A 27,315-nucleotide genomic window follows, 5' to 3' on the forward strand; every position below is an offset into this window, starting at 1 on the left:
TCTTTGTAATTAATTCATTATCATTATTTTTTGTGCATGTATTCATTTTTCAGCATCACTCTGCTTGGCATACTGTTTCCATTACAAGAACTGTAATCTGAGGTGGCAGTGGCTCCAAGGTAGAGCGGGTTGACCACCAATTCTCCAGTCACTTGTCAAAGTAACGAGATAAACTGCTGAAGGCTAAAGGCTGAACCATCAGTGTGTGAATGAGTATTTAGATTAGATCTTTGATGGGCATGTTGGCTCCCTGCATGGCAGACTCTGCCATCAGGGTATGAATGTGTGTGTGTGAATGTTGACATGTAGTGTAAAACGCTTTGGGTGTTCGGAGGACTAGAAAGGCGCTATAGAAATGAAAGCCCATTTACCATTTGTAATCCACAGCTGCTGTTTGCTGGAATTTTATTTTAGCTTGATATATTTTCTTCATCAACTTTCTTTTACATCTTTCCCTTACTGCATTTAAACCATTGTGTTACACTAAAAAAAACCAGATTACAATAGAGAGGAAATCATTAAAATGCACAGAGGGACTTCAGCTCTCCACGCTGCCATCAGCTGGTGTCTCTGAAACAGACTGTGAACTAAAAGATTCTCTGTCTTGTTGCAGTCGATTTCCCAAGAGTCCTTTTGTGTTTTCTCCACATCATGTTAAGCTGAGGTAGGAGAAACAATCAGTCGTCTTTGGCAGCATTTTACTGCAACAGTTAACTCCTTCTGATTCTGACTTCTTCTTCTATGCACATTATAAAAATGCATCATAATAAACATTCTGCTCCAAAACTTTTCAGACTTCGTACCCAAGTAGTAAAAATAGAACATTATTTTACTTAACTAAACTTAAAGAGACGCTGAACAGTTTATCAATCACATAAACATGGCCAGCAGACACATTTAACTTAAAGCTAGAATCTTCTTCAAACACATTTTTGTTGTTATATTAGTTGAAATTCTCATTACATCCCGACAGCAATCAATAAATCAAATGCTCTGACAAAAAAGAAAAAAATCCAGTATCTGTGGCAGGACTGTAATAAACAGTCCTATATATATATATATATATATATATATTATATATAATAATAATAATAATAATAATACATATATATGTATTATTATATTATATATATATATATTATTATATATATATTATATTATATTATATTATATACATATATATATATATATATAAATAGGACTGTTTATTATATTTATTATTATATTATTATATTATGTTATTATATATACTATATACATATATATATATATATATAGGACTGTTTATTACAGTCCTGCCACAGATACTGGATTTTTTCTTTTTTGTCAGAGCATTTGATTTATTGATTGCTGTCGGGATGTAATGAGAATTTCAACTAACATATACAAACCTATGATGTGGAATTTTAAATTATAAAATGTAAACTGCAAAAAATCTGTATCACAATTCATCAGAAGCCTAAAATGATGCAGCACTGACCACTTGTGGTTTAAAGCGAACATTGCACTTTCTTCTCTCTAGAAGAAGTGAGTTCCAGTAAACTGTCATCTGTGACCCATTCATCTTGTCATTGGGGTACTGGAGCCGATCCCAGCATACATTGGGATAGAAACAAGGTCCACCTAACTAGTCGCAGCGCTTTCAGAGAAATCTACAGTCACAATCTCACCTCGTCAAGAGTTTCTAATCCACCTAACGTGTTTCTGCACTAAAGCACGCAGGCATGAGAGAAGATACAGCTGTGAGGAAAAAACAATAGGACATAGCTCGTCTTCATACCAGAAAGTCTTCTGTTTGCCCGTCTGCCACAGACAGATCTCATTTCAAAGCTCACTGGCAGAGGGGAGGATGTTTACAGTAAAGTCCAATTATACTTTTTTCTGCCAGAGTACATCCAATAAACCATAAAGCCCATGAATTACAGTTGTCATAAGCACAGTCATTTAGAAGTGGGGCAGTAAGCTGCCCAAAATCTTTATGTGGTCTTTAAATTACGGCTGCTTTCTCTGTAGGAGAACATTAGCTGTGGATGCTGGAGGGAAGCCAGACATTGCTCTGTTGTGCTGCAAATGTGCAGTGTTTCATCTTTAAATGCAGCATTCACACAGGAAGGATTGTGATTCATATCTGATTTTTTTGTTCATTCATGGCTTTTAAAAAGAAACTACCTGGAGTTTTTGCAACCGCAGCCCTAGATGCGTCAAATGTAGGTATGTAGGCTTAACCATAAATGCTATCAGAGGGAATTATATGAATTATTCTATTATGGTGTACTTTATTGTTGAGAATCCCAAAGACTACATCAGCCACTACTAGCATAACACAGCTAAATCTCTGACTCAACTTTTGCATTGTGGGTAATGTAGGCGCTAGAAGATTAAAACAGACACGTTATCTCTCCTTTCAATGCATCGATTTTGATCTTCTTTTTTTTTAATTGTCCATCAAAAGTTCTGAAGTGCAATGCTAAATTTGTGGACTACTCCTTTAATTCGGATTATAATCAGCAGATTAATAAATTACAATTATAAAATTGTAAGTTCCAGCCCTAAATGTTTATTGTCAACCTCATAGCAGAGCCCTATGTGGATGTGACCCTTATCTTTGTGGACTTGTTGTTGTGCTATGCTCATGTTGCCATTATAGTTTCTGCTAACTACATTTAGGACAAACACGTGTGTATACAGACATGCACATATTTAGATATATCTCTATATATGTGAATTATTTTGAATAATGAAAATGTCAAAATTTTTTAATAATATAAAGAACAGCAAATGTAGTAAACTAAAACTGCGTACATTTCTTTTACATGTATCACACTTGGATATGAAATTGTATACAATGACCCTAAATACACCTGAAAAGCATTTACTACTTTTTTTTTTTTGTCAATGTGTAAGCATTATTTCTATGTTATGGTCTTAGAGCAGTGAACACATTAAAAAAGGGGGATCTTGCATACCGTTATATCCAAAGGATTTCTCTTCAGACTTGGTGTTGGCTCCTTCCAACAACAGTTGTTTGGTTGATTTACAAGCTTTGAGAAATGTCAGATTTTGTTCTATGAGGCCACTGAGGACTGTGATCATGTTTTATATGTGTATGGCTGGCAGTAAACAGAGGGCAGGGGGTCCCACTGTGGCCCATTTTTATGAGTTTTTAAAAGAAAGTTGGTATGCTTCCATATCCTAAAAGTGCTGTTTCTTCCTGCTTTTCATCTCCAAAAAAGTAACAAAAGCTTACTCATTTTAGGCTCCACCACAGTCAGCCTTTCTGTGGAGATAAACAGCTGAAAACCACTATTTATTGCAGTGAATGTATGAGAATAATTGTAAAATACATTATATTTCGTGTAATATAAATCATTTCCAGGACGATTTATTAAATTCTCCCATTTCCTCTGTGGCATTCCTGAAAAACACTGACGAGATCAATATAAATGAAATGTTTTCATTCTCCAGTTATTTAAAAACTAACTACACATTTTATTTTTAACCTTCAGTGGGATCAATCATAGTACAGTATGTTATAAAAATATAATTAAATAGTTATAGCATAGTATGTAATAAAAATGTCATTTAAATTCATAGTATAGTATGTCATAAAGATATAATTAAAGTCATAGTATAGTATGTCATCAAAATGTCATAAAACTCAGAGTATAGTATGTTGAAAAAAGTTAAAAAAAAAAAAAAAAAGTCCTACTATGGTATGTCGAAAAAAGTCACATTATAGTATGTAAAATTTAAAAAAAAAAAGAAGTCAGTAAAGCATATCGAAAAAAGTTAGTGTATAGTTTGTCGAAAATAAGTCATAGTTTAGTATATCATAAAAAGTCATAGTAAAGTATGATAAAAAAGAAAAGAAATTATAGTATAGTATGTCAAAAGAAAGTCATCAAAAGGATATAGTATAGCATGTCGAAAAATAAAAAAGTCATAGTATTTAGAAACAAGTTTAAAATGTCGAAAAAAGTGAGAAAAAAGTCATACATAAAAAAAAAGATAAAAAAGCCATAGTATAGTATGTCTTCTTTTTTACCTGAGGGTTTTTGTTGGATGATTATGTGACATATTTTGAGGTCCTCAAAGTCTTTTTGAAGCACCTTCTTCTGCTTCGTTTTGATATTATTTTGAACCTCAGCGGCGATCCTCGTGTTGATGATGGTCTCTGAGTCACTGACCCTCTTCAGCCTCTCCAGTTCATCACGTCTGTCCTTCCATTTTTTAAATGAACATTTATTTTAGGCTCTTTCGATGAGCCAGCTGTTTTTTAGTCCAGTCCAGTTCTTTGCTGAGCCACAGCCTTGTATTATACTCCCAGATGTTGTTGGCTCGCTCGTGCCTCAACAAATCATTCAGCTCCCTCACTCGGTCCTGCAGGGTGCTGGGGCCCCGGGGCCTCCTGCTGTTCCTCCCCTGCTCCATTTTGTATCTGGTAGATCCTCCAAATGTCTTGTGTAGATGTAGTCTGTCAATGATGAACATATCTGTCTCTATCTGTGGTATGTCTCAGTTGAAAATCCATTCTCTCACAATGTGTCTCTATCGAAAAGTTATTTCTACAATTCTACAATTTCATTTAGCAGACGCTTTTGTCCAAAGCAATATATATGTATATCTGAGAGTTCGTACAACACAAGCAAGGATCTAGATAGAAGGGAACAACATGAGTAAGTGCCAACAAAAGCGTCAAGTGCAATTCGACCCAGGTGCTGACAGGTTGTGGCACAGAGGCAATGCACAGGGTGGATAGAAGCAGATATATTTTTTTGTTTTTGTCATCATCATCATTAAGCAACGATGTCAATATCATCATCATCATCATCATCATCATCATCATCATCAACAACATCCTCAATATCATCATCATCAGTGTCATTAGGTGCGGAGGTGTTCATGAAAGAGCTGAGTCTTTAGCTTTTTTCTTAAAGGTGGAAAGGGACTACTCAAGACATAAAGGACATAATGACCTCATCTTTAGTGATTTGCACTGGCTGTAAACTACCAACCTCACCGACCCTCCCAGTGTCAACACACACACACACACACAGGCACACACATGTACTTTCATGAGGCTTTTCCTTCTACAAACATGCATATGGTTTTCATCTCTTTAGGATAAGATCTCTGGCATAATGGGTCAAAGTTCAAATGTATATCATCTTTGTTTAAAAACCCCACTGAGGAATGTTGTACATGTTATGTAACGCAACTTTACTGATCCTTGATAGGATTTTTTTTCTCCATCTTGCGTTCCCCCTACAAAAGGTCAGAGGTCAGAAAAATATACACAAGTCACTGAGGAGCGGTGGAAATCTTCTGCAGATACAACAGCTTAAACTGTGGTTCACAGAGTGAAGGATGGTTCTCCTCCTGTTCCTGTGAGAACAGAACCGCTGTGAGAAATAGAAATGCAGCTCTGGTGGATTTGGGTGAACTTTCCTGCGAATTGAAAACAAACCAAGTTGAAATGAAGCTCCTGGAATTGGGTCAGCTCTCGGTTCTCCTCGGCTCTAAATCACAACAAACACCAGGGACTTTGTGCCTTGTTGCGAGGGTGTACTGTAAAATCTGAAATGTGCATTAACTAACTCAACAACACTAACACAAGAAGCCAGCATGGTGTAAAATATATACACATTTTATTTGTTAGCATACAAGTTTTAGATTAATAAAACATTGGATTTCAACTGAAAAAAAGAACATAGAAAAGTTCAATTAACCGAACTCCAGATAAATAAAGTACGAGCTAAATCAAAAAATTATGAATGAAATTGTATTTACATATTTAGAAATCAAGATAAATGGATCAATAATAACTGATCTTTAAGCTATGGCATTCAGAAATCTATACTTGTGCATGTAGTTATTTCACAAATCAACATGACCAGCCATACGTACTACAGTATTATTCAAACTTTGTTAAGGTGTCGATAACATTAGATCACAATCTTAGGTTTTTAAATGCTTGTGAGCAATAAGTGAACAAAGCCCAAGATCTGACTGACAGTATTTCACAGTTAAGGTCTGGTCACACCAGAAAGTGAAATGAATCTGCTCATCTTTGCTTATGGCTTGGTGACATAGTGGCTACTTGCAGGGCTAGCTGGGGAACTGCTGTAGCTAGCGACCTAACTTCTAACTTTGGCCCAGTTGCTAACAGGATAATAAGTTCACACAGTTTAATCAAAGTAATATTATATTTGTACCATCGACTCCCGTCTCTGTTCATACTTCATCAGAGCATGTTAAACTAAAGTTGATGGTGCATCACAGCTAATTAGCTAAAGGTGAGCACTGTGGAGATGGCTTGGTATCGGTAAACAACGCAAATTTTAAGGGTGAAATTCACCAAAATTGAACTTGACGTGAAACATTTGAGCTTTTCCCCCCATGAGCAAATCCACTAGTAGCTGCAATTCCATTGGAATGAATTGAAAATCTCTGTAAAAAAAATGTCACTGTTTTAAATCCTGGTGCAACCAGCCCTTTTAGACTTTAACAAAGGCAACATTCAATATAATTACAGGCACTGTCAACTAACAAGAGCACTTTCAATACTTCGGTCAAAGGCAATCTTAACATATGAATATATGCTTATTTGAAATGAGTCAAAAAACAGTAGTCACCAAACACTATGCATAGCACAGTTTACAAAAAGAAAAACAAATTGAGGAGTAGCATTAACAATAGTACATGCTAAAATACAGAGCGAGCACAGGTTTTGGCTTTTCTTCTTCTTCTTAAATCACAGATGTACATTAATCTGTCAGAATCTGTTACGGTTTGACTGGAATGTTCGGATCCTGACGGAGATCAAGTATGAGGTCAAACGCTACAACGTAAACATGCAGGTAAGACGATAAACTACCAAGCACCCTTCGCAAGAATACATGAATACAAAATAAAGCAAACGAACCATGAGGTGTGGCACATGCAGCAAAATCACACTAATAACCAGAGTTTTCTTGATTAAATGATATCCTCAGTTCGGCCGAGACGATCACGTAAAGCATGGGTGTGGATGAGCTCCATATAGTCCTTTATAAAAAAATACGTTACCCTGTCTGTTGGCTTCATTATTCAAAACCGGAGTGTCCAAAAAGAAATATACAAAAGTTCAAGTTGTTTTTTTTAGTCCAAATTAAAGGATGAAATTACTTGTGGTTCAAAGAATGTCAATACATTGTGTAAGTGAGTTAGTTTTCTATATAGTAACCCTCAATTAAAGGGACTGTTTGTAAGAATCAGAAATGCTTGTTAACAGCGACACCTGTGGCCGTTAAGTCAACGAAAGTCAGCGTCGGGCTCGCGCTTGTGCTCGCTCCAAATAGACATGAACGAGCATCACTCGAGGCAACACACGTCAGCTAAAACCACAATATCACTCTATATTTCACCTGCTGGCAGTAATGTTAGCTGACCAGACGAAGGTCTCTCCATGAATCACTGCTGATCCTAGTGTTGGCTTTTCCTGCTTCAGCCTCCCGACCGCGGCCGGGGAGGGAACAGGGGAGACGCCGGCCCCCGGTCGGAGACGATAACGTTTCTCGCTGCGGAGCCCCGTCACTTCACAAGACACGGGAAACCTCTGTTGGTCTGGAGGAGCTGCAGCAATTATTTCTGCACAAACGTCCACTGTACATTCACTAGATATACTCAGAGCTACGAAGTCTTCTGCAGTGTGGAGTGTGCGCGCATGCACGTGAGATGGAGCGAGCTGAGTGAAGGCAGGCAGGCAGAGGAGCAGACTACAGGAGAGACTCCGGTCCTGGAGACCGAAGCTACGGTCTCCCCCGCGTCCTCCGACCGCGGCCAACACTGTTTTGCAAGACGGGCTTCTCTAGATATAACTTTGCGGTTTTGGTGCTTCCGTGTAGTTTGTGTTGGAGTCTCGTCTGAACAGCGTAGCCACACGCGAGCGCGCATATGCGAGCGCGCATGGGAAACCGACCCGGGTGATTTATACGTGTTAGAAGTTACAAACAGTCCCTTTAATAAACAGGGAAAGGGACGTCACAAATAATGATCAAATAATGATCAAATAATAGATGAATAACTGAACTTGGTCACAAAGGATACTCTGAATGGGACATGCACATGAAAGTTAGTGGACAGGGATATAGATTGTAGAGACGCAGTATTAGGGGTACAGGTCTGGGGGTCCTCCTCAGCAAGGTGGGCTCTGGTGCTGGGCTGCTGCTAAAGAAACACAAAGATTCATTAGTGACCTGACAATGAGTGAGCATTAAATAAAACCTTTTTCACAAGATACATTCTGTAGCAATGCAGTCATTAATAATGTTATTAAGTACTAAATTAGGCAGAGAGACACACTTGAACTGACAGTTCTATTGCTGTCATCGCTTACTCATCAGCTGATAGTTTATCTGTTTTTAATCTCATACTTTACGAGAGTTCAATGACTTTCAGTGATTAGATTTTAAAACTTCAACAGTTTTTAGCTCTTTCACTTCACCAAAATCTTCAACCTTCAACTGACACTTTGATTCCTTTCAATTCTACACTTCAACGGACACTTCAAACCCTTTCAGTGACATTTAAAATCATTTAATGCTTCAAATGTAACTCATCTACTTGATGAACAGCGTATTAGAGCGACTTAAAGTAAAAACAAAAATAATAATAATTACTGAGCTGGGCGAGAGGGGTAATATATATATATATCCAAGAAAATCATAAATTTAAGAGAAAAAATCTTGGACATTCTCTGAGATTAAAGTGTCAAATCTACGAGAAAAAACTCAAAAATTGGTGAAATTATAAAGTCGTAAATTTACGAGAAAAAAGCTCTGAAAAACAGTGGTAACGACAGCCACCATCTGAATTTTGTTGTTCCTAAAATAGTGTTCTTATAGTAAGGATGGCCTCTGAGCGAGGCAAAGGTCCTGAAAGATACATATACGTATGTTCTTTGTGTGCTCTTTTATAATCATAAGTAAATACTGCTATTACAGAAGTTACAGGAAAGTAGAGACAAACAACTTCTACTTTTGAGTACACAAAGACATGCGTCTTTTATTTCAGCACAGATAAAACACAAAAAATCAACCGTTGAGAACACATTACTCCAAACGCACTGCGTTACCATAGTAACGCACTGACATGCCCAACTGTCACGGTGTCAGTGTGAAGGGAAAACGACACAGAAAAAGCTCATAACATAACCGCTTGTGTTGAAACCTCCTACGGCTCCGTAACTTTTTTTTTTTTTTTTTTTTTACCAACAATGGCGCTAATACACCGTCGTACGCATCACTTGCATCGCCGGCACTGAATGAACAAATGAAACATCAAGTACTTTTAAGGCTTACCCACTGACTGACACCTATGTGTGTTCACTTAAAGGCTTAATTTTTCCAGGTGTGCCTAAATGTTCAACAAATAGTCAGGATTGAAGTAATAGGACTACAGATGTGGATTATTCACATAATTGTGATGGTTGAGACTTTCGGTCACACTAGCATGAGATTTAGCTCAATTAATATAACATTAATTAACATTAATGATAATGTATCATTAATTAATATAACATTAATTAATGCTACCATTTTTCCCCCCATTTTCATCCACAGGAACTTTTTTATTTGGTGTATTTTACCTTTACGCTGAAGATTAACTGCCTCTGCCCTGACTGACAGTGATAGTTATTGAGGATTTGGTCTAATTCACAGATCTGTTTGCTGGCTCACCACAAGCGGAGCACTCTTTGAGTTGGCATAGATTATACAACTATCAAACTAAGCCATCTCTATCACACATGCATTGCAAAACACTGCATTTGAGGCTTGGTTTGTTGAAACAAGCCTCAAATGCAGAGCACATTTGTCTGTGTTGACCAAAGTGGTATAAAATCCTCAGAATGCTTTATCACATGTGTTAAAGAAAAGACCGTATTTCAATGAAAAGTCTCTATTAGTTTGGCATGTAAAAAGTATTCTTGGCAGGTAAGAATTAACACTTTTACAGACAATGAAAAAGAACAACAAATTAATGATGAACACCATTTATGCATTTGCCTTGTCCAACATTCCCCACTGACACTAAATGCTCTCAGGTGTGCAGCCTCATTTGCAGATTTTTTTTTTTTTGCCGTGCTGTGGCCAAGCATCGAGTTTGTACGCGGAGCCAAACAACACCTTATCAGGAGCAGAATGTCTTTTGGACGAGATGCCAGGACACCGACTTGGCGCCATCTGCCTCTCAATGAATGCTCGGCAGTCAGGAGCTATGCGGGCCAAGTTTGGTTTTCCTACAGTGCAGTCATCCCACTAGAGGCTGATCCATCATGCTGTTCAGCCCTTCACCTGGGAGGCTCCCCGCCAAACTAAAAGCCCTGCTTTAAGCCAGCTAGGCCTTCATCCACAACGGGGAAGGAAGAGAGGACGGCTTGAGAGATATGTGATGATGATTTTTTTTTAAATAAATACAACACTCAATTAAAACAACATAAATAATCATTTTGAAAACAAAAAAAGGTTGTAATTTATCCCAGAGTGATATTTTTGAGTGGAAAAACGGAAGTGGAAATCTCTCCAAAACTCTCCAGATCATAGGACACTTAAAACTGCCCTATTAATATTTTCTATACGATGGATCAAATGTGTAGTGTAAAGATATTTGTAGTGATGAAAACACAGAATAATCATCCACCTCTGTAGTTCCCTTCAGCTCTATAATGTTTTTCAGCCCATTGGTTTTCTGGCCTGCAACTTTACTGCTTTAGTTTAGTCTGTTTAGTCTCACTGCTCTAATCAACCTCCTTTCCAGGCAGCTGTTCTCAGTAAAAAAGCTTCTAAACACAATATACGCTACTTGCTCAGCACCAAACGACAGACAAAGTAAGCTACTTGCTGGTAAAAGCCAGATAATTGTCAGGAGTTGGTGGAGACAAAAACAGAGCTAAAAACAGGCAAGTGACAGGATTCCCCTCAAAACATTATAAAGTGATAATATATCAGTTGTAAAATGCTGATTATAGCTGCTTAAAAAAACAACAACAACAACATACTATTGAACTGGAGGTATCCTTATAGTAAAGACAGAGGTTTCTGTATAACGGCAGCAACACAAAGTTTGCTGACCCGGCGGGGAGCCGCGGCGGTCCGGGATCAGATCCCCGGCTCTGGGTTTGGACTGGCTGAATTCCAGGTGCTACAGCCGCTAACGTTAACTGATGATCTGTCTCCAGAGCTGCCGTGCGCTCTCCTCACGGCAAGGTGGTCTCCAGCAGCGGGGAGTGAGGTATAGACAGAGGGATCGCCGGGTGCTCCAGCTCGCTAATTCTTGTCTCATTTGCGGACTGATGAACAGTAAATTCATCAAATTCAGTGCCTCATATCGCTATATAAACAAACTATAAAAACCTAGGCTACACCGACCGTAGTTCTGTGAATCTGCACTCAATTGCTCTTCCTCGACGATCGGATATGTGGCTCAGTAAACTGAAATTGAATTACAAGAACTGAATTTGAAATGTGAGAACTACTGTGTGAGTAATGTGAGAGACGGTACTTCAGTTAGTAGTTAGCTTGAATTCAGCCAGCACAAACTATAGATCAAATATCAAAACGTACACAGACCGTACAGCCTTCAGTTAAGTGTCACAGTAAACACACAGATAGCTAACGTAAACTACAGGCCGACGCCACACGTGAAGATTATAAGACAGCGGTGTTATTTTGACCGAGTTTCAGCATTTTGGATGTTTGTATTTGTTACAAAGTTTGGATTGAATGGACCCAGTAGTAGAGGTGAAACACTGCCCCCTATTTGTTTGGAGCATTTGGCCAAGCATTAAACACCTTTGATGATGACTTAATGACCAACATGAGTTTTAATAAAAGGCTGATGTTGGATTGATATGCTGGTGTATCGGTCTAAGCCTTCAGGAGACAGAGAAGAAGAGACCCTGGCAGGATAAAGAGACTTAAACACTGGGATATATGGATGGATATACTGCATGTGTGTGCTCAGTCTGCTTGCTGGCTGTGGGTTTATCCTCTTTGACCATGGCAAAGCTCCAACGAACTCTTCTCTCAACAGCTACTTATAAAAAGTCCTGGGTTTACATTCCTCTATAAGACATGTTTATGTATCGAGGAGCTCAGCAGGAATTTCAAACGAGGAGATTAATCCCTGTATGCTTCTGTACGGTAATAGGGCAATGGTTTATCCATCCACAGTGTCTTATGGTCTGAATAACTGTTGCCAAACACAACATTCCCCATAGGTTAAATATTTATGGGATATGTCTTACTCTGCCTGATGGCAGTGACCACGCTACAGTGCAGACTGGGCTCTGTCCAGCTTCCATACAAAGTACTTTTCTGTATGATTTCGGGCCCGGCACATCCTAGGACGCAACAGTTAAAGAGTGGATTTACTGTGACAAAGATTGAAAGAATTTATGGGGTGAGATGTGCTCTTGAGGGCGTCTGCCAGGGCAAACCCGTTCTCACTCCCAACTCATCAAGGACCGCAGCTTGGGCATTGTCCCTTGGCATCGGACACCAACGCACGGAGGCCCCCCGTTATCGACTGTATGAGACGCACCAGGCTTTCAACTAACTCCAATGTAAACACCCCCGTGGCATTTTTAGACGGTAGGAAAGGACAATGCCATCACCAGATAATCAGCCATTACACTGATTCACCAGATTCTGTAATGTGCCGATGGCTAAATTTTAAGTCGACAGAAAAGAAGAGAAATTGCTTGTGCTGTGCTGTCACTGTGATGCTACACTGGTTACGGAAAATGAGCCCGAGGATAGACGCGACTGGGCGTGTATTAGCACTCCTCCCAGCCTATGTTGACACTTTAATCACGTTCTAGAGGCATTTTTCATTCAGCCAAAACAAGGGTATAATACAGTAATTATCACGATACATTCGGACAGCACTACAAAATGGCGAACTCACTATATAGGTGATTAAATAGTGAGTAGAGAGTAATTTTGGTCTTTTCCAATAACCTCACAATAGGCAAGAACAACATTGTAACCATGGGAACTGTACACTGAAGACTTAAAAATTACAAGTAACCAAAATTTGCCTAATATTACATTCTACATTTTTGTCAAATAACTTAAGACTACAACTACATCAGGAGCCAAAAAGTGCAGAAGCAGTGTGGCACAGCGGAGAAGTCACCATGACTCACCACAGCCACTGACTCTAAGGTGCTCGTGGATGAAAAACATCTCACAAACTGAGGCCGACTCTCCCACTTCCTCCCACACGACATGAATGTGGTAGAAGCCTGGCAAGCCAGCAAAGTAAACAATGTGATAATTGTTTGATTATAGCTTCTTAAAGACATATAACTGACTGATGTGTGCTGCTATGGTGAAAGGACACTTAATCACTTTTTGGATTCAGCTGCTGGGTTTGGCTCGTTCACGAGCTCTGGATAGCAGCACTCTAATAAGAGTACTTCATGTGCATACTGTATAGCCTTCGGTGAAGTAAGTGACAAAACACTGAGCGCTAGATATGCAACATGAAGTCGTGAAGCAGAATAATCCTTTAAATGCTTTATGAAACAGCCCTCCTGACTGTAAAGCAGTTAACTAATATTACTCACAGATGAAGAGGCTTTAAACTTTGATGTGGGATTTTGCTTTGAATGCAGAGGAGGCATTCTGCATGAAAGCGATGGTACATATAAAGAGTGAGCCCTTTTTTATTACTGCTCTTTGACTCAAGCTCTTTTCTTTGCACTACTGTGTGGAAAATGTGAGTTTCATAATTGGAAAAATGTATTTTGTACACTTTTAAAATGTTTGTGTGTCTGTGTTTTTTACATTCTTAACAGCCCAGCATCAAATCTGTATTAGAAAGAAAGTGTAAGTCCTCGTTTAACATGAAATATTGATTATGAGACTCACCGTGGCAGCTTTTATCTAGTCAGGCTTCTGTCTTCAAAGATGGTGACCTCAATCTTAACAGGATTCAGTCAAGGAAAAGCATTTGAAGTGAAGTTGGGTTCATTGTACATTCAATTAAAACCCACTGAATTGAATTTTCATTGCTTTTTACATAAGAAAATATTAACTATAATGATACAGATTCAGATTTGGTAATGCAATATGACCTTTAATTGGGAGAAAATGCTGCATTTGGTTATTTCAAAATTTGAAGGTGCTCTATACAATCAGCATTAATATAGCAGCAAACAACTATTTGCTATGTAAGTTATAGAGGAGTAATGTCTACCTGAGTCTATGATATCACAGCATTAATATATCTTCATCAACTATTGTCTATGTAAAGATATAGAGGAGTAATGTCTACCTGAGTCTATGATATCAGCATTAATATATCCTGTAGAGCTTGACAGGAACGCTCACATAGAGCATTGGTTTACGTAGAACAGGAACGCCCAGTAGCTGCGACTTTTTTTTGCCCAGTAACTTTATAGTCCTACTTGCATCAGTGATTCAGTAGGTAGTAGCTACTTACAATAGAAGTCAACGGAGCCAAGTTAGCTCCTGTTAGCATGACCTAAGCTTAATCAGCAATGATCGTTACGCCCTCGTTTTAAGTAGCAAACAATTCAAATAGCTGGATAGCTGACATGTTGGGTTGCCATCCGTATAGTCTTAAAATGCTACATATTAGACAAAAGTATACTTACATTTGGGTTTTGATTAGTGATAGCACTTAGCTGCTCCTTTCTTTTTTTTTTATATAGCGTCAAATCATGACAGAAGTTATCTCAAGATGCTTTTCAGACTATACTCTATAGAGACCCAACAAGAGATCCCCCATGAGCATGAATGGTCTGCCATGTTTATTTTTTTTGTTTTTTTCTGTTCAGATCCAGGGGTTGGGAGTCGATTTGGCGATACCTATGCCATATCGGGATCATCATGATCCAACCTGCCAATTTTAGAAATACTCGGACCAAGTCAGTGAGATCATTTTTGATCCCTGACTGAGAAAAAAGATTTCATATCCGGATCATTCTGATCCAGATTATTAGTTTTCAAATACCGGCCCCAGATAATGAAACAGTTTTTGGACATGTTTGTCATGAGGCCTTCAAGCCTCTCGGTGGGTGTTTCCCGTGGCAGTAACTGACTAACATTTGACTAGATTAGATTCTTGGCATGATTTTCTTAAAAAATAAAGAAAATCGGGCTGCGCCATCATTAGCAAAATTAGAGTTTATGTTTTACATAAGGAGGAAGGACTAGTATGTGATTAAAAAAAAAATTTGAACCCATCAGACTTGAAGGGTAATGTAAACACTCAAGATGGTAGTATAAAGCAGTCAAATCGGTTCAGGTGAGACATTCCTGTCAATCTCCAAGCGCCCCCATGCTGCAGTCAGCACAGCAGCCCCAACAGTGTCGGAGAAATAATCCAGATCACTGCCAAAGCTTCACAATCACAGGGCAGAGAAGGAACAAAGCTCAGCTGTGAACAATTTCAGTCATATTTTGTTATCCCTAATCCCCCATTGCTGCTCAGTCACAATTAATTGAGATGTTGAGTCACCCCACACACACACATGCTGGTACAGCCAGGATGTTGGTGCAGCCGCTGATTTTATGCAGATGCTATGGATTACATACTCACTTTTATCTGGTGCTTTTACAGGGTATTCCTACATAGCGCTGGATTTCCTGTAAGCTGCCCGGACTGCTGCTTTCCATTTTCATCCAGCAGTTAGAGGCAAAGACATGGTGGGGGCAGAAGGCCTGTAAATCACTTCATCTATTAGGTCATTGTGAAAGCTCCTTGTTCTACTTAAAGCTGTGGTGTGATTATGTTCACGTCTCCTGATCTCAGGGTATATTTAACAAGTTAAAGTTACCCAAACTATTCAACACATCGTTCCTTTTTCCCATACAACAGCAAAAGCTTTGACAGTTAGGGTTGAGGAAATCTCCACCTGAGCAATGAGAACTAACTGTATTGTCTGGCTACAGCACTACAGCGCTGAAGGGTAGGATACGACTCGCAAGCCTCTCTCGATGGGGTCGGTGAGCAGGAGGCCTCGCGGTGCGTAGATCTTGTCATTCTGCTCCTGAATGTACTTTGCAATCTTCTTCAAAACCTAAAAGGGCATAGCAATGACAACATTTCAGATACATTTCTCCTGGATGGCAAACCACTGGTGTAATTGTAACAGAGCATGGTCAGCATACATGTTTTTTTTTTTTTCAATAATCTCAATAGCTTACTTTAGTATTTACACAACACACAAACTGAAGTTTTCATTTTCTGTCGATTGACTTATCAGTGAATCAACTTGTATTTTCAGCTCTAGGGATCCTCTAAAACGTCAGAAAATGGGGAAAAAAGCCTGTCATAATTTCCTGGAGCCCAGTGTCGTCTTCAAAATGTCTTGCTTTTTCCGAACAACAGCCCCAAACCCAAAGATATTCAACTTACAATTATATAAAACAGAGAAAATCAGCAAATCCTCAGTTTTAAAATGCTAGATCCAGACAACGTTGGGCATTTTTGCTCAATAACTGACTTAAATGATTAATTAAAAAGCTGATTAATTTTCTGTCAATCAACTAATCAAGTAATCAACTGATTATTTCAGCTCCACGTTGTCCAGTTAAGTATGAGTGATCTTGTTTTTTCTGTAGTAGGTACTGTTGCTACCTAGAACCGAACTAGTAAATCATTCTCTGATTAAGTAGGCGGGCAGAGGATCCATCTCGCCAACCCACCACATTCTTGAGCTGAGAAGCTGAATAACAGACTCCATCTTTACTTCAGTAAAGACCAATCAATTTAAACTGCTTGACTTTATGAGTGCTCATAAAAAACAAACCAAGCCAAATGTTGTTTTATTTTTTATCCCAGTTCACTCCTGTCCACTAAAAGACAAATTCTTAGAACAGGAAAAGACCACTGACATACTGATCCATTTATTACTTTCAACATGAACTGGGCCAAAAGAGATTTTAGATGTACACAAATCATTCAACTTATTTGCTAGCTCTCAGGAGGTCATCAAATTATTGATTTACAGTCAAGCTAAAATGTTCCACACAGCAGCAACATGACTTCGTATACTTCTAACCCACTTCAAACATATCCAGTGTCACATACACACTGTGTCATTGATATGTCTACATGCAGTAGTCAATGCATGATTCAGGATCTCCACACTCTGCATCTGAAATGTTTATTATTAGAGCTGGGTATGATTTGAAATTTTAGTAGTTCCCCTTTGATATATAGTATTACTATTATATGTTGTCTGTATGTTTGTTGTGTATGTATGTAGTCTAACTGTTTAGCTTAGTTTGCCACGTATCTTCAAATTTGGCAAACTCTTGTAAACTTATCAGGTTGGCTGAGACACAGCAGCCTTTCCTCTCTCTACCTGTGGTACTTGCAGACAGTGATTCACATCAGCAGAGGGAGGACAGAGGACAGAGGACAGGAGGAAGGACTGATGTCTGTATTCTTCATTCATTTTATTGATATCTTAGATTTGTTTCCAGTAGGGTTGACCCGAATGCTTCGAAGCTTCGACCATTACCATGGTATTCAATCTCCAAATTAGTATTTGAATGCTTCGGTTTTTATATATATGTACAGTATGTAATAATAATAATAATGTATAAATCCCAAAATAGCTAATGAAACAAGGAATAATCCCACAACATTATTCATTCTTCATATTCAACATTAATTATTATTAGTTATTCTCCGACGGATATCAGTTTGTTGTGTGCAGTAGCGCGGCAGCGGCACTGAAACGGGGAAGATGCACTGCGAAGCTTCAAATACCTTCAAATATTCCTCACCGAAGCTTTGAAGCCCAAAAAATGGTATTCAGGATAGCCCTAGTTTCCAGTGAGATATTACTGAGTTTACATGGTGACTATGCTGTTGTAAACATTACTGTTGCAGCTCTTAGAAACAACATTTACCCTAGTTATATTTTAAATATTCAATTCACATCCAGTTCTGAAATTAAAAAACAACCACGCATAGGACATAGGATATGTACAGTCTAGCTAATATGCACACTTCAATATTTGTTTATTTATGCCATGTCATATCGTCATCATTATATTGAACAATGTTATCGCACATCGCATATATTCCTCATATCATGCAGGCCTGATAAATACTTCATACAACGCCACTTCAAAACATCCAAACATTCCCTTTAAGTGTTTTCGTTGACGAAAATTTAGTAAAATGACTAAACTTTTTCCCACCATCAAAAATGACTCCAGACAAGAAGGACGATGCTGACTAAATATGACTCCAAACTAACTCTAAAAACAAAAATACCTAATGTTTTATGTTACCAAAAAAGAGCATTGCGGTTCAATATCCCAGCCCCATTCATTCTTACTGTATGCATCTAAGCTGGAGAAATGTCTCTCACCTTCTCATAGTGAGTCTCCATGCACAGGAAGATGGTGTACGCTGTGAGGCAGGCCAGACAGCCTTCAATATATGACTGGCTTCCCAGCTTCTCCGCCTCAGCGTACAGGTTATTCAGTGTCCGCACGGTCTCTTCAAACTGCTGTTTGTCAATCTGAAATACATGGAAACATAAACAAAGGGTTAAAATCATTAGACAAAGGCACGGAGCCACGGGGAGATTTCGACAGAAGTGTGTGAGGGCTTTCTGCCTTTGGGGATATTCGAGTGGAAACTCGTCTTACTAGCACCAGATAGTTTTTCTCCCATTCTTTCCATCTCTAGATAAATGAGGAGCTGTATTTTCTTGGACTAGTCATACATCAGGAGATTGCTGGGCCACCTTCCCACACTGGAAACACCTCCTGAAATGATTAGGGGGCCTTGGCCAAATGCTCTGTGAATGTTTTCACTTAATAACTGACAGGACAAACGTGCTGAAAGCAGAACACGCACAGTGACAATCCAGGAAGGAATCTTGATGGTTTCTCCTTCTCCAATGGCACAGACACACCTTGAATAAGATAAAGACGTGTCTCAGCTGTTCTGTAGACTGCAGACAGCTTCTGGGATACAAACTGTAACCAAGACTGGCTGATGATCCAAACAGTGTTTCTCAAGCATCCCTCAAATGAAGGCTTGCTGCGGGGAAGACTGATGGAGGGTGGAGAACTGCTGGACTCTGAGGCTGTTTTGACTGGGGTGTCGACACTAGGCCCTGTCCAGAATGGATCTGGAGATGATACTGAGGGGAAAACGAGGAGCCTCCAGACCAGACATGGAGCCTGCCAGGGCCTCCTGAGCCTCTGTAAACCCTCCAATGTTCTGCTTCCTTGTGCCCGAGGAATGCAACAACAAGCTCCAACACATCAGTGGTCTTAGGCGTGTTTCATTACTGCCATTGACAGCCTTTGTTCTCCTTCTAATTTTCCAATTCAGAGGCTGCGATTCAAACCACATTTCTCCGACCGTGCGTCTTTCCATTATGTCTGACGCAGCCATATTAGCATTCCAAAAATGTTAGATGAAAGTGCAAGGCTGAACAGGGCTTACAAATTCAAGTGAGGAAGAGAATATTCTATCTTAAAGCTTGTGTAGGTAACATTGGAGAAACCAGAAAGGAGTACGCTAGATTTCAAAAGTGATCCAACTAAAAAACCCAGCCCAGCGTTGCCAACTCTTCTCCAATGAAAGTAGCTAGCAGCACGAGCTCCAAAAGCCCCTAAATCTAGAGAGGAAGTCGCCAAGTCAGCAACACTGACAGAACGTCCCTTCAGGTCTCCCTCCAAAGACACTCCCCCAACATTATCATTAGGTAGGTAGACAGGTAGACAGTCCGTCCCTTAAGGTCTCCCTCCAATGGAGGAAGATACTGGTGACAAGCAATGAGTGCACGCAGGTAGATAGGTAGGTAGACAGGCAGGCAGTTAGGTAGACACGCAGGTAGGGCGGCATTTCCCTCGGGCCGATTGAAATGATTTGACGGTTTTATTACAGTCCTGCGACAGCCACAGATAGCAGATTTCTTTTCTTTTTTTGTCCGAGTATTTCGTTTATTGATTGCTGTCGGGATGTAATGAGAATTTCAACGAATATAACAGAAATGTTTCCAAAATCTTTACCAAACCTAGCTTTATTGTAACTCTCACTAAATATGATGTGAACCGAGGAAATACATATTAGACAGAGGTCAGTGAAAACTGTCGGATCCCCAATTAATGAAACCCTCTTGAATGGTTTGGCAATCTAGCTGCCAAATACATTAAGAACAGTGAGTGCCTTCCAAGTTATTTGGTAAAGTTCTCCTAAAGCATTATAAAAGGAAAGAACTACCAGAAATAATAGAGCACACAGCCTAAGATAATTATCTGCAAGAATGTGATGTTACAGTGTGTAAACATCTGCAAATCAAGACTTGAACTGCATGGCAAAAATCAAACACGGGACTAAAAAATGTTGGCCGCAACATACACCCCACAACATTAGGTTCTGCGAACACCGTCACAAAGTGACATAAATGGATATCCTATAAATGGAAGCCACTGAACAACTTGGCATTATGCTGCCCGTTTCATAAACTGGGATTACAGTAAAACATAAATATACATGGGATGATATTTTGATAGGGGGCTTAAGCTTTAACCACCCAGGGGGGGGAAGCATTCTTCATTTGTCCAGCAGTGCAGTGTGTCTGTGTGAACTGAATCCTGAAAACATGGGAGACCACCCAATCAAGAGGGAAGTGCCAATAAACCGCCAGTGAGCGGTTTAAGTGTTGAGAAGCTGCTCTTTTCATGTGGTGCATGCATTTCAAAACTGAAGCTTTCTGTCCTTCGATCTCTGAACTGTTTGGCTGGCACCGTCTTTATTGTGGCATTGGAGGCTGTTCAGTGTCAGCGACCTGTTCTTCATCTTCCACATCATTACCGGTGCCTGCTCTTAACCCACTTCCACCGTGGTTCACATAAGGACAAAGTCCAGCAGGGTTTTCTCTGGAGAAGTTGCTGACAGTAGTTTTTCACTTTTAGCTCCATGATTTCAGCCGCCTTTTTGGTTCCAGTGTCAAAACAGTGACTGTGCATCTATTCTGATAAGGCTAGCAGTGTTTCTCACATGATTTTGAGAGACTTTGGTCAGCTCGGCCCCTCTAGGGGGAAGCGGGGGCATGCTCCCCCCGCAAGAAAATTTAGTACATTAGTTAAATGCATCAATCTGATGCACTTTGAGAGCAAAATTAAGAGGCTCGATCTATGAAGAACTTTGTGCTCTGGTAAACAATATTGTGCTCTAGAAAACAATTCAATCATAAACACATTGGTTGTATAGATAGAAATTGTGATGACGCAGCAAAAAAGTCACACCCACAAAGCATGGTGAATGAGACGGGCTCCGTGTTTCAAGACCGGTTGGGCGGGTTGCCAACATCGGTGTAGACCGCTGATGCACTGAGGACAGTTGCGCCGGGAGCAGGGGCTGTGTTTCCCATGAATTACCTTGTCTGGGTGGCGGCTCGCCATAGTCTAGGCTGGCTGGCCCTCACTGAGCGCATTTGCTCCGTGATGGTGCGCACACTGCGCATCAATCGGCTCGGAAAGACCCAGGGGTGAAAGTGGCTCATGGTTCCCGCCGTCAGCTTTACAGCACTCCTTGCCCTTTCTCGGTGCTCGTTGTGCCCTCTCTCCCTGCGAGGAGGGAGGTGCATCACTGTTCTTGGCGCGACTGTAAACCTGGGAAGACTGTCCTCGGGTCTGCGGCGATGTCGGCAACCCGACCCGTCTTGAAACACAAAGCCCGTCTTGTTTACGAGTGACCTTTTTGCTGTGTCATCACCATTCATATATATATACACACACACAACAGTCCTGCATTCAAAATGTTATTTAAATAACAAAACAGAAGTATTAGCATCAAAATATACTTGAAGTTCCAAAAGTAAAAGTACTCATTATGTAAAATGTCTCATTTCAGAATAATATATATTATATCATTGGATTATAATTATTGATGCATTAATGTGTTCATCACTTTAATGTTGCAGATGGTAAAGGTGAAACAAATTTGAACTACTTTACAAAATAATATCTAATCTTATCTTATGAATCTGAATCTGATTGTAGCTAGTAACTAATATTGTAAAATAAATGTATTGAAATTAAAATGTTACCCAGTGGAGTAGAGGTATAAAGTTACATAAAATGGAAATACCAAAGTTAAGTACATGTACCTCAAAATTGTACTTAAGTACAGCACTTGAGTAAATGTAATTAGTTACTTTCCACCACTGTTAGAGCACAAAATTGTTTACTAGAGCACAGAGTTCTTCATAGATCTAGCCTTTAATTTTGCTCTTAAAGTGCCCCAGATTCATGCATTTAACTTTAAAATTATAAAATATTCTCCCGGGGGACCACGTCCCTGGACCCCCTAAAGGGTCTGGTCCACCAACCACAGTCTCACAAAATCCTGTGGGACCGGGCAAGGCCACCACACTCTAGGTAATTAATGGGAAATGCTGGATAGTTTGCTATGATAAATGCTCCATTTCAGCAGTGTTTTGTTGCACATTAAGTGATAATGTTTAATTAATTCTCTATTTTCGTTTGTAGCCATGGTAATATTTTTGTGTAATGTCAGCTCGTCAGTTGTCTGTAGATATCAGGATGATATCAAGAGACACAAACATCAGAAGCAAATTAATTAGTGCAGACTTTTCTGTTCTATCCGTGCTGAAAATGGTTATTAAAGTGGATGTCCTGTTAGGTGTTCAGCTGTTTAGGATAACCCATATTTTCTGAATATGCATAACAATCAAAGTCCTGCAGGCGGCGCATGTCTTACATAATCATTTCTTAACAATCTTTCACACCAAGGCCTAAAAAATATTATGTTTCAATCATGTTGTAAACTCCCTGCATTTTGATGGGAGAAAAAAATTTATGAAAATTGTGAATCGTTCCCAGGAGATTTTATATGTTGGTCATATCACCTACCAGGGTAGTCCTTAAATCAGTCTGAACACCAGTATCAGCTCATCCACAAGACAAGGGAGTGTCTTATGGATGTCGTGGAAACATGAGGCCACCATTTCACCAATTCAGTGTTTTACTGTGATTGAAGTCATTCTGAGGAACAGTGAAGAGGTGTATCCTACCCGGGTCTCCAGCTCAGAGGGGAACTTGGTTTGGAAGTGGCACACAGTGCCGTTGGTATAATCTCTCTGAATGAAGACTTTGGCAGCGATGGCTGCCTGTTGCCTCATGTCCTGCAGGCTGTGGGTCTGTGAAAACAGGAGATTACAATTAATACATGATCACACGTTGATACAAGACCACTCTGGAGTCTGTCTATTCATCAGTGAATACACTACTGAGCAGGTTTTATTTATAATAACGGTATTTTGTATTACAGCTGTATAATTAATTGATGTTCAATTAAAGCTTCCGACGATTATGAAAACAAGATGATCGACACAAAAAGATTATTGTGCCACATTCCATTTCGCAATGACGCTCAAGTTTTATCTTGTGTCAGTGCGGGATACGTTTTTTTAGAGGTGTCATCACTATTCATATATATACAACCAATGTGTTTATGATTAAATTGTTTACAAGAACACAAAGTTCTTCATAGACCTAGCCTCTTAATTTAGCTCTCAAAGTGGGTGATGATGTTAGTCCCCATATTAGCCATTTCATTGTAGTGAGAAACTTGACCTCCCTGTATAAAATGACCTATTGTGCCCGCTAGGATAATCACAGCCTCGTGAAACTTTACAGCCACAAACAACAGACCTAGAGCATTCATAGGATGGATGGCTTTCCTAGCTAGATCGACAACAAAAGGGTTTCTGAGCAGTTTACACAACAGAATTGCTCGCCATCCAATCGCCGAAAAATGCAATTCTTGCAGAGATTTCCAAATGTCAAAAGTTTATGATCCCAAATCACAGCATGGCTTTTTTTCTCTGGTGTTCCTCAAGGTCTTGGTGTCTTAATGTTGTATTTTAGAGGGATTATTGATCGTATCAATTCGCCAGTGGTAAAAATATTGTTAAATTTAGCACCAAATCTTTGTAACAAATGGTACCAAACCCAAAATTGATGCAAAAACTTATGAGACATAATAGAGCATGGGGATGACCATCATATACTTTGATAATAATGATCTAAACCCTTATAGACTGTCACAATTCATTTTGAATAATTAATTCATTCATATTTATTTCTGATTTATAACAACTAGACACACAGTGCTGAGCTGCACCTCAAATTAATCTTCCGGTTCCCAGCTTTCAGATGATGTACACCACTACTATGTGACATCTACTGTTGAGCTTCTATCTCCCCCTAAAGACCCCCTGTACCCCCCTAAAAATGACTAAAAACGGGTCTGTTGTGGGTCTCAGAGGGTTTATGACTAACACGATTATATAAGTGTCTTTTGGTTTTCTGGAGTTGCATCTAAACCTTCAGCTACAGACTCATCCCCTCTCGGCACAAAACAAAGCGCCTGGGTCAGTCCTCCATGCTGGTAGCCATCAGGCTCCACAACCAAGACTGACCCCCTTATGAGAACTAGGAGGACTTTAAGTACTTTAAACATGCACTATCTGCCTTTAAACATGCACTATCTGCAACCATCTTGGACTATAACCACTGGCTTTACACTATACATCCTATATACCACTTTATAGACTGCACATATGCACATACTACATGTATTTATTGACGGACTGTACACACTATGTTCACCCATTCACTCTGTATCATTTACATCTCTATTATTGTTTGAATAATTTCTGTATACCTTTATACCTCTCCTGTGTTTCACTCTGTTTGCTGATGTTTTCTGATGTTGCTGCTTTGATACCTGCATTTCCCTCCGGGGATTAATAAAGGTTCATCTCATCTTATCTTTTCTTAAACGCTGTTTTGTTCTGCTCTTCTGAACTGTTGTGAACTTCTATCAGAAGATCATGACGTCACACGACTAACGTTACTGTCACCAAACTATCCTCACTAGCGTTACCATGGTTACCTCGTCAGAAGTATATTGATATATGGTCTATATAACGTTAGCACATTGATAACTGCTTATTAAAACCCAACTAGCTGATATAACCACCCAGCTTCGCTCCTCGTTGAGATAAAAACACGTTGCACCCTAACGTGTTAGCACTGATACAACAACTAGCTACTAACGCTGCTGGTAAACATGAGCTACCGGCTGAGCGGTGAGCTAACATGCTAACGCTGCTCTTCTCCTCTCAACCAGACATATTAAACATTAATACACATATTCAATCATAATAATAAACACATAAAACGTCACATTAGAGAATAAACTGCTCACACACCACTGACATACTAATAAAGATAAGGTTAATCATAGTTATCTTACCTCTGCCATGTTGAACTAGATCTCTGTTTATGTTCCACTGACAGCTTTCAGCATGTTCTACGAAATAACACATCCGGGTGGGGAACTTGTGTGTAATAACAAAGGTTCCGGTTGTAGAGGACCGCTCCAGCCAAGATTCAAGATTCAAGATTCAAGATGTTGAATGAATGAATGAATAAAAGACTTTATTTCGAACATATAATAAATAAAAACAGATACAAAATAATAACAAACAAAACAAGAGTTATAGTGTCCGAAAAGGAGTAGGTAGAAGAAAAACTTATATTACCCTACCCCTTTCTCACTTCTCCTCTAATAACTCATATATCATAGAATGATAATATAATATAATATAAAAACTATCCCAGATTTATTTACATCCCAAGTTGAATATATGAACAGCATCCCAAGTTTATTTACAACCCACAAATACATCCGGAGTTAAAAAGTATATAACCAACCTTTAACACAACTCTTCTTCAACCATATACCTCCCAAAAATATCTTTCTTGTATAGCTTTTTAAATTGATTTATATTTGTGCTCCCCTTCAACCCATCACCTAACCCATTCTACAAATCCACCCCACAAATGTTTATTGTCACTCCGGTTATACAGGTACAAACGTGTGAAATACTTTTTGCTGGGAAGCTCCATTAAAATAATAAGTTATGTTACATTTACATTACAATTACATTTACATTACAATTATAAAAGGAAATACTTTGTACAAGGGCATATTAAGAACATATACATTAAGAACATATACAGTATAAGATATATTTTTGTGTGAGAAGGTGTCGTATGAATTATCTATATCTTTAAAAGTCTGATGGCCTGGGGGAAAAAACTGTTCCTCAGTCTGCTAGTGAGAGTCCTGGGGGTCCTGTATCTTTCACCAGAGGGCAGGAGGGAGAACAGGCTGTTGTGGGTGTGTGTGTTGTCCTTAATTAATTAATCATTAATTAACCAAGGAAGTCCTTAAAGGTCCCATATTGTAAAAAGTAAGATTTTCATGTCTTTTATATTATGAAAGATCATGCACCGATGCAGTGTTAAAATGTAAAATGTGTCCATACTTAACAATTAAATAACAACAACCGTTTTGGAAGTTGACTGAAGTTGAAGGCACTGAAATGAATGAGCACCAATGGTTGCCTGGAAGATCCAGCATCCTTTTAAAATGGTTGGGAATTGGCCGGGTTATTTGTAGTAAAACATGAACAAACACTGCTATTGTTCTTTTAATAATGCATGACCTTTTCTATGTAAGTCAGATGTTTTTTTGTTTAAAAATCAAGTCGGAGTCTCAGTTTGGGTTTCTGTTTCCACAACAGCATTAAGCCTTAATACCCAAGAGGGGCAGATGTTTCTGTCCTTTCCTTGGACCATCGCAGACCCAACAGCTGCAGTTGTGCAAGCAGACATATTTGCAATTTTGAGTAAAAATCCATCTTTAAAAAGGGCTTTGGGCCTAGAAATAAACTGTGTTTGAGAAAATACAGACACACAACAAAATGGCTTTCATATTTGGAAGACATATTGGGACCATCCAGATAGTTTGATAAGTTCAACAGCTAGCAGCAGAAAAACTACCCTCACTACATGCCTCTTTAGAGCAGTAGTATAACATCCTTGGCAAAGTCAAGACAGATTTTCAGCCTGTCAGGAGCTGTTGTTCAGTTTGGAGATCTGAGTTACTTACCCGTGAGGAATGCGTTTTTCACAGCCTGCCATCCCATGCATCACGAGGCCTGATCCCGGCTTTCAGGGGGTAATTAGTGGATCTGTATAAATGTAAAAATCCAACTATTGCTCCTGCGCTGGGTTTGTTTGTCTCCTGGCAAGGGGGTGGGCCTTTAAAGCCCCTCTCCTGTGTGGTGGCGGGTGTGGGAGAGACCACTAATGAGCACCATTTGGGCCATTCATTTACAACACATGCTGGTTAATAGCCCACGACAATAGTTTTACTACT

At 39.3% G+C, this 27,315-nt stretch overlaps 1 protein-coding gene across 5 annotated transcripts; it reads right to left on the reverse strand.

The window, feature by feature from the left end:
* Positions 1–7,882: 7,882 nt before the first annotated feature.
* On the reverse strand, positions 7,883–25,476 carry LOC119493582 (golgin subfamily A member 7-like). 5 transcript variants are annotated; one of them, XM_037779028.1, is made up of 6 exons: positions 25,342–25,476; positions 23,093–23,218; positions 18,404–18,556; positions 15,992–16,093; positions 13,917–13,969; positions 7,883–8,202 (listed from the first exon to the last, which is right to left on the reverse strand). In XM_037779028.1, the coding sequence occupies exons 1-5, from the start codon at positions 25,348–25,350 to the stop codon at positions 13,928–13,930; spliced, it is 432 nt and encodes a 143-aa protein (XP_037634956.1). In that variant the 5' UTR covers positions 25,351–25,476; the 3' UTR covers positions 7,883–8,202; positions 13,917–13,927. The 5 variants fall into 5 exon arrangements, with proteins under 5 accessions (XP_037634956.1, XP_037634953.1, XP_037634952.1 ...); XM_037779025.1 differs by lacking the exon at positions 25,342–25,476 and adding an exon at positions 24,748–24,914 and having other exon boundaries at positions 7,883–8,205; XM_037779024.1 differs by lacking the exon at positions 25,342–25,476 and adding an exon at positions 24,748–24,913.
* Between the last annotated feature and the right edge of the window lie 1,839 nt (positions 25,477–27,315).

The sequence above is a fragment of the Sebastes umbrosus genome, chromosome 8, assembly GCF_015220745.1.
Source record: "Sebastes umbrosus isolate fSebUmb1 chromosome 8, fSebUmb1.pri, whole genome shotgun sequence".
Lineage (NCBI taxonomy): Eukaryota > Metazoa > Chordata > Actinopteri > Perciformes > Sebastidae > Sebastes > Sebastes umbrosus.

What these genes read in the sequence shown, in the direction of transcription:
- LOC119493582 (XM_037779025.1), bottom strand. Translation starts at nt 24,816, where the DNA reads ATGCAGGTATCAAAGCAGCAACATCAGAAAACATCAGCAAACAGAGTG. An exon ending in CCTCTGAGCTGGAGACCCGG is followed by an intron (nt 18,557 to 23,092) that starts GTAGGATACACC and finishes CATGTATTTCAG; the next exon opens with ATTGACAAACAGCAGTTTGA. An exon ending in TCGAGAGAGGCTTGCGAGTC is followed by an intron (nt 13,970 to 15,991) that starts GTATCCTACCCT and finishes AATCCTGTTAAG; the next exon opens with ATTGAGGTCACCATCTTTGA.